The following is an 11,699-nucleotide window of genomic DNA, read 5'->3' as shown; positions in this document are numbered from 1 at the left end:
CTGTATTATAGATTCCAAACAATTTAATTTAAAAATTCTAGCAATAGGGCAGTGATTTGTAATTCTTTATTTTGGCTTATATCAACCACATTCATTACTACCATGGATTTCTAATAGCTCAGAGGGGAGATGGTCACTAGATATTCTGTTGTTACTAGACACTAAACACGAGGAAGAGACCAGATGGGGTTTAGAATGGGCTCAGGAGAGGAGAGAAGAAGCTCAGGGGAGAACAGGAAGTCCCGCCCTCCCCTGTTGTCAGGAAGTGAGTTCGGATCAGGTCTAACTTAAATGCCAGCCTCTCCAAAAAGGTTTTCAGAAACAGGTCCGTAACATTATTCACTGGACAAAAAAAGATGTCAATGTTTCTAGAAGAGACGTCCTTGACATGAAAGACCCAACTTAGGAACCACTATACAGAGCACCACGACGGAGCTGGGGTCACGGCAGCCTGGCATCAAGATACTACTGTGGACACGGCAAACTCTAGGGGCGGTTCTCACTCACAGACGCCCGCGTTGCTTTACGGCATAAAGATGTTGTAGACGGTTCTCACGTAGATCTCGTCAGGAGGAGGCTTCTTCTTGCTGCCAGGTTCAAGGAATTTTCTAATAGTAGGGATATTACTCATCTTCACTGTGTACTCCTAGAAAGGAAAACACAGATGTTCAAGGTTAACCACAAAGGTATAGCTGTTCCAAATGGTCCATCCAACAAAATTTATTCAATAAGTATTTGGCAGAGATCCAACCAGAACCGTAATCCAGCATCTGTTTAGGATCTGACCTTTGGGTATGGTTTTTTACAATCTCTGCCAACAACGGCTGGGATCTAGACCCGGCTTTATGCAAACCTCATTGTTCACAGCAAGATGTGAATTTTTTTCAGAGATGGCAAAATTAAAAAGGTACTTAGAATAGGACTATGATTCTTGCTTAAAGAGGGAAAAAAGACTTAGGAAGTACCTTAAATATACTGGTCTGTTTACAGAAAATGCACAAGTGATTTAAATAAAAGTGCTTTAAAAAGTCATCAGATGGTATAATCAGATGGTGGGGGAGATGTAGTTGGCCAACCCCTAGTACAGAGGGAAGCCCACTGGACTTGCAAATAAAAGGCTGCGGTTCTAGGCAAACTCAGGGACCCACTCGCTGGGCCATCTGACTGCTGACTTCTTTACCTGGAGTCTCTATTTCCTCATATGTGTGTTGAATCATTGGATGAGATTAGTTGTTGAAAGCCCTTTACTGCTTCAAAACTGTGAGATCAATCCTGCCAGAATAATAGTGAGGAATAAGCAGACTCACACCCATCTTTCCTCAGAATTTCTGGGACGGGGAATTGTGGGAGCTCCTTGGGATGATGTTTAGGGAGTCTCCTACTAGCTCTCGAAACTCAGGCTTGGACATGTCCGATCTGAGACTATGTCATTTCTGAGAACAGGAGCCGTGCCCTGAGGATGAGACCATTTTGACACTGATGCTCACGTCCTCCGGGTCAGTACATTCAACAGGAAAAGATGCATCCCACTCACGTGATTACATCTATGGCAAGCGCCTATTGGCTAAGCTGTGTAAGAAGTTGGTTCCACAAGTGTAGTTACGGAATAAAAGCAACACGAAACTTCTTTCACATGTAAATGATCTTTCAGCTCTAAAGATCTAAGAAGCAGGAAAACAATGTCCAGTCTGTACCTTCACTTCATTTTACTAACTAGAATCTTAAAAAGTCATGTGCCCACACAGGCATCCCGCCCCACCCACAGGCACTGAAGGGAGGTCGCGAGAAGTTCTGGACCAGTCTTCTAACACGTGGTTGTATTTACCTGCAGGTGAGGAAATGATGACAGGATATTGGGAATTTTCTCCTCCAAGGCCAGAATGGTCTGGAGGAGAACCACGTCCGCAAGGCTCAGCTGATTACCAACGAGGAACCTCTGTCCGTGCTCCCTCAGGACCTGCAGGGGTGAGCAGTTCACATCAGTTACAGTACTCTGGAGACACTGATGAAGCTACTGAATCAGAGCAGTGCCGGTGGCCCTATGGCCTTATCTTTTCATCTCTTTATTAACAACATCAATTAGGAGGAAGCCCCCTACATCAGACTGTGCATGCACAAAACATATAGATATGTAAGCACCCTTAAATATCTGCTTATATCAGAACAGAACACTGTGACGGTGAAGGACATTAAATCTGGATTTAGCATCCAGTACTTTCAAAGGATATATCTGTTCTATAAATACTGAGGATACATTTACAGAAATGAACTAGCCCTGATGAATTCCGGACGTGATGTAGGGAGTAAGCGACAGGGCCTTGCCAAGGAGTCCAATCTCGTTTGCCAGTTGTTTCTGCAAACATCAACGCTCATAGTCACAAACTGGACCTGACTATACAAAAGTGGGCTTCTTTTCACATCTTCTAAGCCAGAGAGAATTAAAAGCATGATCCCCATTTTGAGAGCACCATATAAGTGCAGAGTCATAAGAACCATGATAGAAGGAGGGAGATCCCCTTGGCAGGGAACTCTCGGGTGCTCATGAGTGCGAGGACATGTGCACACGTGTGTGTGGTATGTATGACGAACAGGGACCCTGTCACAGCCACTGGAGCCAGAGTGCGGGAGTACAGTGAATCCAGAATCTGTAGTCCGAGGGCCGAGTTCCATCCCCAGCTCTCCTCCGTGGGCACATCACTCAGTCTCCCTGTGATTCTGTTTCACTATGTATAAAAGAGGAGTAACCATTTCTAGCTCATGTGTTGGAAAGAGACCTGACATCATCTGGGCCACTGAAACATAAGAACCAGCGGTGGCCTTTCCCCGAGGCACCTGTTTCTCCCCTGTCACGCCACATGTCTACATTATCATATTTTACATTCGCAAAGTGCCTGTGGGCAAGAGAACATGAAACCGAGTGACAGAAAAACCCAGGAAATACCACCCCTTCTGGAATCTAATTCCATGAAGATGGCCAGAGGAAGTCTGCCAAGTCTATATTTTAACATTGTCTTCTTTTGTTTAATTTTTAATTGAAACATTTAAAACAATTCCTCTCAGTTGAGAAAGAGGAGTTAAAAGTCCAGAAAAGCAGAGTAATAAGACAAGATAAATAACAGCACAGAAAAAAACTGCAAAGGGTAGAGAAATAAAGAGCGATAGTTCTTCTCTTCACATCCAACTGTTAAGTAGAATGTCTGACACATAACGCTGTTCCACAAACGTCTGTGGGATGAAAGAATGAATAAATGAGGGAGTTTCTGCTTTTCTGTACCTTGTACAGGGCGGGCGCCTGGTGAATGTAAGCCACGATAATGCACACACGTGGCGAGCCATATTTCTCCAGACTTCTGAATGATGTGGTCCTAGTGGAGTCCGAGAGGCTCCAAGACACCTTGGCTTTGTGTGGATGGCTACTGCCAGCTCCCAGAAGTCCCTTGGGTTAGCCCAACACTGTCATGAGCGAAAAGGGACATTGGCAGCAGCTCCCTGTGGCCTGGGTCTGCTTGTCCCCAGGTTTCTCTGCCTCCTACCTTTTCGAACACAGGAAAGTATCGAAGGATGGCCTTCTGGGCCATGCTAACCACTTCCTTCTGCTGATCGTCTGGTTTTAGGAAAGGGTGCATGATAATCAGTTCCAGCAGGTCCAGCGTCCCTTCCACATACATGTCAATCCTGAAAACCAAAAAGCACTTTTCTTAGTTTCCCTTCCTAGAACTCCTCGGCTTCCACAACTGAAAAAGCAATTCAGAGGGCTTTTTCTCTTAGGGGTCTGACAACTTAAGTAGCAAGAAGCATTCATCTACACCCGTCCCTTAAGAGGGAAGATACCGAGAAAACTCTATAGTTGTCATTTGGAAAATTCCTTCAGAAACATCTGTCACAAATCAGAAAGCTGAGGCCCCCTCTCCTCCACTCTCACCCCAGCACCCGAGTGCGGTGTGGGTGGAACTCCCCATTTATAAAAAGAGTGGCTATCTCTATGGAATGCTTGGTATGTACCAGGAATGGTGGTAAACACTCCATATCCGGTATTTTATAGACTCCTATGACATTCTGAGGAATGTGCTATTATAATCCCAATCACACAGGAAACTCATCAGGACTGCAGAGCTTAACACATTGCCAGGGCTCGTGCCTTTAAGAGGTACAAGGACCAGGCTTTGAATTCAAATGATAATCCAAGGCACAGTATCCTAGGCCTTGAACGTCACAGCAGCTTCCTAGTCCTATCATGTACGTAATGGTAATAAATTTGCATGGAAGGTAAAGAGCATTATCAAAGCTTTTAAAGATGTTGAAAACTGAAACTATCACACTCCAGATACACAACCCAGTATCTGAATTCAATTCTTTTCTATCATTTCACTCAGATACTCTGTAGTGACTTTGCAACTGGTCTTCACAACCTTCCTAGGTTTTCATTCACTGTTCACAGTAATGATACAGGAACACATAAAGCAGACAAGGTGTGTACTGCAGGGACTGCAGATTGGCTAAGGCATCAGTAAGCTGACAAACGACAGCACTCAGGAGGGGCCACAGTACAGGGTTCTCTCCTTCAGGTCCTTGCCGAAGAGGTTGTGCTTGTCCGCTATGTAGTGGAGGATGCTTCGGGTCTGCACCAGCTTCATCCCGTCAATTTCAACCATTGGCACTTGCTGGAACAGCAGGTGGTTACCTGAGAATGGAAGCCCAGAGTTAGAGGTGATCTCTCCGCTGCCCCCCAACCCCTAAAAAGTGCTGTAGGGAATGAAAAGGGATAGTGGGGCCATAGCCGTAGGAAACAGGGTAAAACTTCCCAATAACAGAGAGATAACCTCAACCGCATTCAGGGGAGCAGATTCAGCCATGAAAGAAGCATGAAAACTAGCTTTGTGCTAAAGTTTCCCCTTTCATTTTCACCCCTGGAAAAGTGCCGCCACAGTGACAAGGGTGTGGAAATGGAATGAAGGCATTTCTTTAGAGCTGTGCTGGCCGAGAGAGTAGCTAGTAGCTGCATGTGCCTAGTTAGGCCTAAATTTAAATTAATTAAAATCTGGAAAATGTAGAATGCATCCTTAGTTACACTAGATGCATTTCAAGTGCTCAGTAGGCACAGATGGCTAGTGGTTGCTACGCTGGACAGTGCAGACTAGACCATTTACATCGCTGTAGAACGTTCCACACACTGTATGCCTTAGGCGACGGGAGAATGAAGCCTAAACCGCCAACTGCTACTCATGGACACTCGTTGGTTCTTCTCTTTCACAGCCATAAAGCACTTCTACCACGTTTGCTGTCACTGATCAAAAAGTAGCCCGTTACTTTCTTCAACAAACCTGTATCAAATACTTTCAAATCCCAGGGAGAGATGCAAGTATAGGGTGCAGCTTGGCCTGGGAAGGGCTCAAGGCTGGAGGGAATGTGAGGGTCAAGGGGGGATGAGTTCTCAGCACATGCCTCATGATGTCGGGCAGTGTGCTGCACGACAGGTGGCATTACGGCCCTGTACAGCTGATCCCTCTCTGGGGAGTCTCAACCTGGGCTCAAGGGCCCTGCTGGGGGTTGGGAGGGAGGCCTCTAGGTATTTCTTAGCAGGGGTGTCCAACCTTTTGGTGTCTCTGGGCCACACCGGAAGAAGAAGAGTTGTCTTGGGCCTCATATTAAATACACAAACACTAATGAAAACTGATGAGCAAAGGAAAGGTTTTAAGTAAATTTACGATTTTGTGTTGGGCCGCATTCATAGTTATCCTGGGCTGTGGGTCAGACACCCCTGTATGGGGCCTGGGTGTGGAGAGGGTAGGGTTGACTAGGATTTAAAGGGGGTCTTTTATTGGTTCATTTGCTCATTCATTCAGAAATGCAGCCCAGTGCAAATGGGGACTTTTATCTGCGTACTTTAGTAGGCCCAATGCCTCAGATAATTTGGAGGAGGCGAAAGAGGTGAGGCAAGGAAAATGAGGAGGGAAGGGATGAGGGAGAGAAAGGAAGGGGGTGAGAAGGAGGTTGGAGGAGGAAGGTCAGGGAGGAGAAAGGGATGGAGAAGGGCTGTTTATGAGGTTGGAAGAAGGAAGTGCTCTCTCCCTTTAGCTAACCCTTACAGAAGTACCAAATAAGAAGCAATTTCCTGGCAATTTCTGCTGTTATTCCCTCTTGCTGGTCTGGTTTTAGGACACTGTTTTGAATGTTTAACGTCAACATTGCCTTTGCCGTTCCAAAGAAATACCGGGTTTTTTTAGAAAAAGTACCAGTATTACTGAGCGTTGTCTCATGTCCATACTCACCATCCTGCAACTTCTGCAACTGCTCTTTTGTTTCTAGAAATTCTTCATCAAACTAAAGTTTAAAAAAGACACCCCCCCCAGAAAAGGTATGTGTTATTACAGATTCAGCACCACAAATTCCAAATTAACTTGCCCCCAAATTCAAGAGAAGAGCACACTTAGTATCCTCATCCCTGTTTCTAAAGACCACTGCCCACTGAAAGCAACCAGGGCTGCTAGGAAAACAGCTGACTCTGGCATGTCAGGAAGCAGGGACACCCAAAGACTAATGAGACATGTCAAAGGTGAACTTAGGACCCTACCTGAGGATAGTCGCCTAGTCAAATCTGGGACGGTTCAAGCATCAGGAAGAGTGGATTATAAGACATACCAACAACAAAAATCACTGTGTCCAGAAATGATGATACTGAAAAAGGGGAGGGGGAGGAGAAAGCTCTTTTTTTTTTTTTTTTTGACAGCAGAATTAATGCTGGGTAATGTAGAATTATTGCTAATTCATAATAAAATTAGAAAATCACTAGTTTGCAACCTACATTGGAATAACTGATTCTAATAAGGGTGATAAAGGGTGCTGAAATCATTGGGTCATGGGACACAGACTAGTCACACAATCTCAAAATGTTACCCATAAGTCACTACATTACAACAAAGGAAAAAAGTATCTTTACAATGCAGAAACCTGGAGGTCACACCATCTGTCCAACCAAGTGGTCAAATTTAGTTGCCCACTGAGGGACACTCTGAATGTCAGTCATGTGCTTGCTGCTATGACAGAATGAGAGGGACACAGTAGCAGTGTACAAACCTTGCCAAAAGCATTCAACCTGCATCTAACCCTGAGGTAAAAATCAGGCACACCCAGATGTGGGAATTCTGCAACACAGTGGCCTGGACCCTTTCAGAGTCAAGGGTGTGGGGGCCAGCGGGGGCGGGTAGAAGGTACTGTTGGAGAGGAAAAGAGACTAACAACCAAATGCCCGAATCTTGGTTAGATCCTGGATCAGGGTGGTGGTTCAGGAGGCAGCTGTAACTGCTACACAAATATATAAAAGTGAGGTAGACATCTGGGGGACATGGGGATTGTATATTAGATATTGTAAACTTAGTAAGCATTATTTTTCTTAGTTGTGACAATTAGATTGTAGTTATTAGGACAGTTTATTCTGAGGAGGAAGGTATCTGCTGATGTGTGCAACTTACTTTTAAAGGACTGAAGGAAATGAAGGCAGAAAGAAAGAAAGCAAATATAGCAAATTATTAACAAATTTAGTTGAAAGGTACCCATTGTACTATTACAATATTTCTGTAGGTTTGAAAAAAATCAGGCAGAACTTGCAGGCAGCTCCAGTGCAATTACTGCCTGAGGCTGGGTTCCGGTCCCGCCACCAGCCCTTTGCTCCCTGACCTCGGAGAACTGCCCTCTTCCACACCACAGCACTCATTTTCTCAACACTCTTGCAGTTTTTTTAAGTGAATTACCTGGAAGCCCTGAACTAGGTAGGAGCTCCAGGCCCGTAAGTATTCCCTTTTGCATGCTGTCGATTTCCCTCTTAACAAGGGGATCTGACTGGATTTCTGGTTTGGGGGGTCTTCAGGCAGATAGAGATCTGTGCTTGATGCTGGAGAGGCAACATCCAGCAGATATTTATGTCTAAGGACCCAAACCAGTGCCAGGGATGGAGGATGCTGATTCCCTGAATCTGGACCAGCGGCCCTTACGCAGGTTGTTACCTAATTACTGAGAAATGTGTGCTTTCCCCGCAGGCTCAACCCGATACTGTGACAGCAGGAATCACGACCTCATCTGGTGGCTGCCAGCTCGTCCCTGATTGGTTCAGATCTGTATAAGCACAGACTCAGCTAAAAATGTGCTTTGGCGAAGACATGGGGAGGAACCGGCGCCCACATCCCATATCACCTTTTGGGAATTGTTCCTGTAAACCACTGTGTTCAGCCCCAGCGAGGGAAGCCAGTCAAGCTCCCTCTACTCTGCTCAGGGGGTGAGCCCAAGACCCAGGCTGGGCTCATTATTCTGCCCCACCCACCTGCCCACTGTGATTGGTCCCGGATAAGCAGGTCATGTGACCTGTGCTTTTTGTTAGTTTGTTTGTCTAACTTATTTAGGGTTGAGTGTCCATTCATGAAACCAAGAATCTTGACTGGTAGGAGAATAGCAGGGACGGGGTAGAATGAAAATTGGGGAGAGGACATGAGGAAGCATTATATTACAGATGTAAGACATCTATTACGATGCCTACTAAATAAAACAACTGTAAATTCAGAAGCATGCAAGTTTAGAAAGATGACATAAATAAGAAGGCCAGGATGAGATCATGGGACCGAGAATTTTTTCACAAATGTCCTGAGCCAACAGGGAACGAGGGGGCGGTGCCGAACTAGAAAGGCCCGGCTGTGTATGTAGTGGCGGGTCCTTCCTCAGGTTCCGTGGAAACGAGAGCCCGTGTCACTGCGCCTTCCAATTTCCCAAGAGAGGCCAAAAGTCAGCATTTGTATATAAAAAGGATATCAACCAATTAAAAAAATAATAAAACACTGTGTGGGGAGTTATAATGGCATACAAAGAAACCAAAATCCAAACCAAACCAATAAGACACAAACCCCAAACTCAACAACCTTCATTGGTCATTTTTGGCGGTTGCCAGGGTTCCAGAACTCATTATTCTGAAAATTGAGAAAGAGACCGAATCAAACATTTACCTTGCCTTTCCCACACAAGCTGTACTTCAAGGTAATTAAATGGTTAACAAGTGAAAAAATACTCTTCGTCAGAGAATCACAGCTAATAAATTCAGGTGAAAGGAAAGAAACAGAAAAATCAGCATTTTGTCATCGCTAGCAACACTGCTGACCAGCAGCTGCTACAGCCACCATCTGAAAGGGTGATCGGGGCACCTTGTAACGTGTGGGCCAGGCTGACGTCTCCGAGCGCACTGGTCACGCTTTGCACGGCTGAAAGGGAGACAGTCAGACATCATGCACCCCTGATGGCGTATGATAAAAACATGTGCTCCGTTCCTTCTGTTAGAATCTGGCAAGAAAAAAAAATGTAAACACAGAAAGAAGATAAAGGAGCCTGGATCTGATCACAACTCAGGATCCAACCAGCCATTTGCAGGAAATATAGATAGTGAAAGAGCAGGTTTAAAATGTGTTTAAAATCAGCCAAATGCAGAATGGGGAGGGGGGAGATTCTACAGAGCAGTTTCTTCCACACTAAAACAAATGAAGAAGTTAACACCCAGATTTGGACTGTTAATGTCATTGTCTAATAAAAGGAACCAGAGCTTCTTGGAGAAATTCCTGATTCTAGGGCCAGGCCAAGGAAAATACAAGCGCAGGCTGGAGCACCTTGTTGTGCTAAAAAAGTAAGAAACTGATGAAGGGGGAGAAAGAAAAGAAAGGTGGGGGGGCAATGTGGAAAGGACACAAAGAGCCAACCTAGAAGAGTTCCAATGGCCAAAGCTGGAATAATTTGAGAAACAAAGTAAAATATGACTGCATTGTAACCCAACGTAAAAAATAAATACACAGAAGTCAGTACTAATATAAATAAATGACTGAATGAATAAATAAATAAAGGGAGAGGAAAAAGACATCTCCCTCACCTAAGAATTCTAAAGGCAGATGCCCCACCCCCACCCCAGGAGGTGGAGCTTCATTCCCACCCTTTTGAGCCTGGGCTAAACAGGATTCACATCTAAAGAAGGGAAAATGGCCACTTTACAGGAAACGTGGCAGACACCACCTTAACCGAGTGACCAAGATGAATAGCACCAGTGATTACCCATGTTAATATTATGTAACCCCTAATGTGATACCATGGAAAGGGCACTTTCCATATAGCACCTTGGTGCTATTTTTCCCTCCAACCCCAAACCTCAGTCTAATCTGAGAAAAACATCAGACAAACCCAAACTGGCGGATCCTACCAATCCTCCAGTAAAAAACCACGACCAGTTCTTTTCAAAACTGTCCAGGTTGTACATTAAAGGAAAGACTGAGAAACTGTCATGGATTGAGACTAAGAAAACGTATGATTCCAATGTTGGATCCTGGAACAGTAAAAGGACACTTGTGGAAAAACTAATTAAATTTGAGTCGTCTGTAGTTCAGTCACGCACCAAGGTTCATTCCTTAGTGGCGGCACGGTTATACGCAAGATGTTATCATCAGGTGAGGCTCAGTGGTGGTGATATGGGAACACTCTGCACTGTCTTCATAAGTGTTCTGTAAATCTAAAATTATTCCCACATATAGAGTTTATTTTTTTAAACGCAGAAGTAACTGTTATTCATTTTTTTTATTCCGAAGGAAATACAACCAGATGCAATGTGCAGGCCCAACCTAGATCCAGACTGGAATAACTGACTATAAAAAGACCAGTTTACAACAATCAGGCCGAGTGTTAGATGATAAACAAGGAACCGTTAACTTTGTAAGGGGTAATAATGGTATTGTGGTAATGTTTTAAAATTCTCATCTTTTAGACATAAGAACTGACAAAGCACTACAATGTTGGATTTTGCTTTAACATATTCCCACGTAAGTGGAAGGGAGGAGTTAGGTGAAATAAGACTAGCATAAAGTTAATGATTCTTTTTAAAACATTTTAATAAACGTATTGGGTTGACATTGGTTAATGAAATGATATAGGTTTCAGGTGTACAATTCTATAATGTACCATCTGTGTATTGTATTGTGTTCACCACCCAAAGTCAAGCATGCCTCCACCACCATTTGCCCCCTTTTTACTGTCTTCTGCCTTCCCCCACCCCCTTTTCTGCTGGTAATCACCATTAAAATGAACAATTCTTGAAGCTGAGTGAAAGGCACATAGAATTAATGGCAATGTCCTCTTTACCTTTGTTCCTACAGGAAAATTTCTGTAAGAGAGAAGCTAAAAAAACAGAAAAAAAAATCCCTGTGGGCCAACACATACACAGATGCAGACAAGAAATACACATCGTATAATTCAGAACAGTCTGGGAAATTTCAGGCTCATTTCTTTTCTCCTTATTAATAAATATTTATTGGTGGTAGATCAGAAGCCAATGATTATGTAAAAGTCAAAAGCAGAACAGAATTCCATGCACTACATACCATGTATTGGAAAAGAAAAACGAATGAGAACAATGTTAAGGAGAGAATCCTGACTCCATGGAGCAGGTCTGTAATATTAGTGGGAGAGGACTAGCTCCGGGCTCCTCCACTGAGGTTTCCCTCAAAAGTCCCACAGTTGTACGACAAATCTGTGAAGAAACAGCATATAAGGTACCTCGACTCCAGCGGCAGCTAAAACCCATCTTACGGTTTCCATCCGGCCTCTCCCGTTCGGATAGTGGAGCTTGGGCTTCTTCTCTGCCATGATGGTCTTTCAGGCTCTGCAAAACACACGCAGCAGCTCCTCCT

General features: G+C 44.3%; 1 protein-coding gene across 1 annotated transcript; it reads right to left on the bottom strand.

The window, feature by feature from the left end:
* Window positions 1-52: 52 nt before the first annotated feature.
* GSTA4 (glutathione S-transferase alpha 4) lies at window positions 53-11,691 on the bottom strand. The gene is made up of 6 exons (XM_037159555.2): window positions 11,566-11,691; window positions 6,270-6,321; window positions 4,549-4,681; window positions 3,534-3,675; window positions 1,826-1,957; window positions 53-646 (listed from the first exon to the last, which is right to left on the bottom strand). The coding sequence occupies exons 1-6, from the start codon at window positions 11,653-11,655 to the stop codon at window positions 524-526; spliced, it is 672 nt and encodes a 223-aa protein (XP_037015450.1). The 5' UTR covers window positions 11,656-11,691; the 3' UTR covers window positions 53-523.
* Window positions 11,692-11,699: the final 8 nt, after the last annotated feature.

The sequence above is a fragment of the Artibeus jamaicensis genome, unplaced genomic scaffold (genome assembly GCF_021234435.1).
Source record: "Artibeus jamaicensis isolate MK-2021 breed Jamaican fruit bat unplaced genomic scaffold, CSHL_Jam_final contig_484, whole genome shotgun sequence".
NCBI classification, from domain to species: Eukaryota; Metazoa; Chordata; class Mammalia; order Chiroptera; family Phyllostomidae; genus Artibeus; species Artibeus jamaicensis.
Note: the sequence above shows the minus strand (reverse complement) of the source record. Positions and strands in the feature narration are given on the sequence as shown.

Bases quoted from the DNA above. Each gene is read 5' to 3' on its own strand.
- GSTA4 (XM_037159555.2), bottom strand. From the start codon at position 11,655: ATGGCAGAGAAGAAGCCCAAGCTCCACTATCCGAACGGGAGAGGCCGG. The intron at 1,958-3,533 runs GTAGGAGGCAGA...TCACCCCTGCAG, and splicing joins ACTTTCCTGTGTTCGAAAAG to GTCCTGAGGGAGCACGGACA. The intron at 647-1,825 runs GTAAATACAACC...TTTCCTTTCTAG, and splicing joins CATCATTTCCTCACCTGCAG to GAGTACACAGTGAAGATGAG.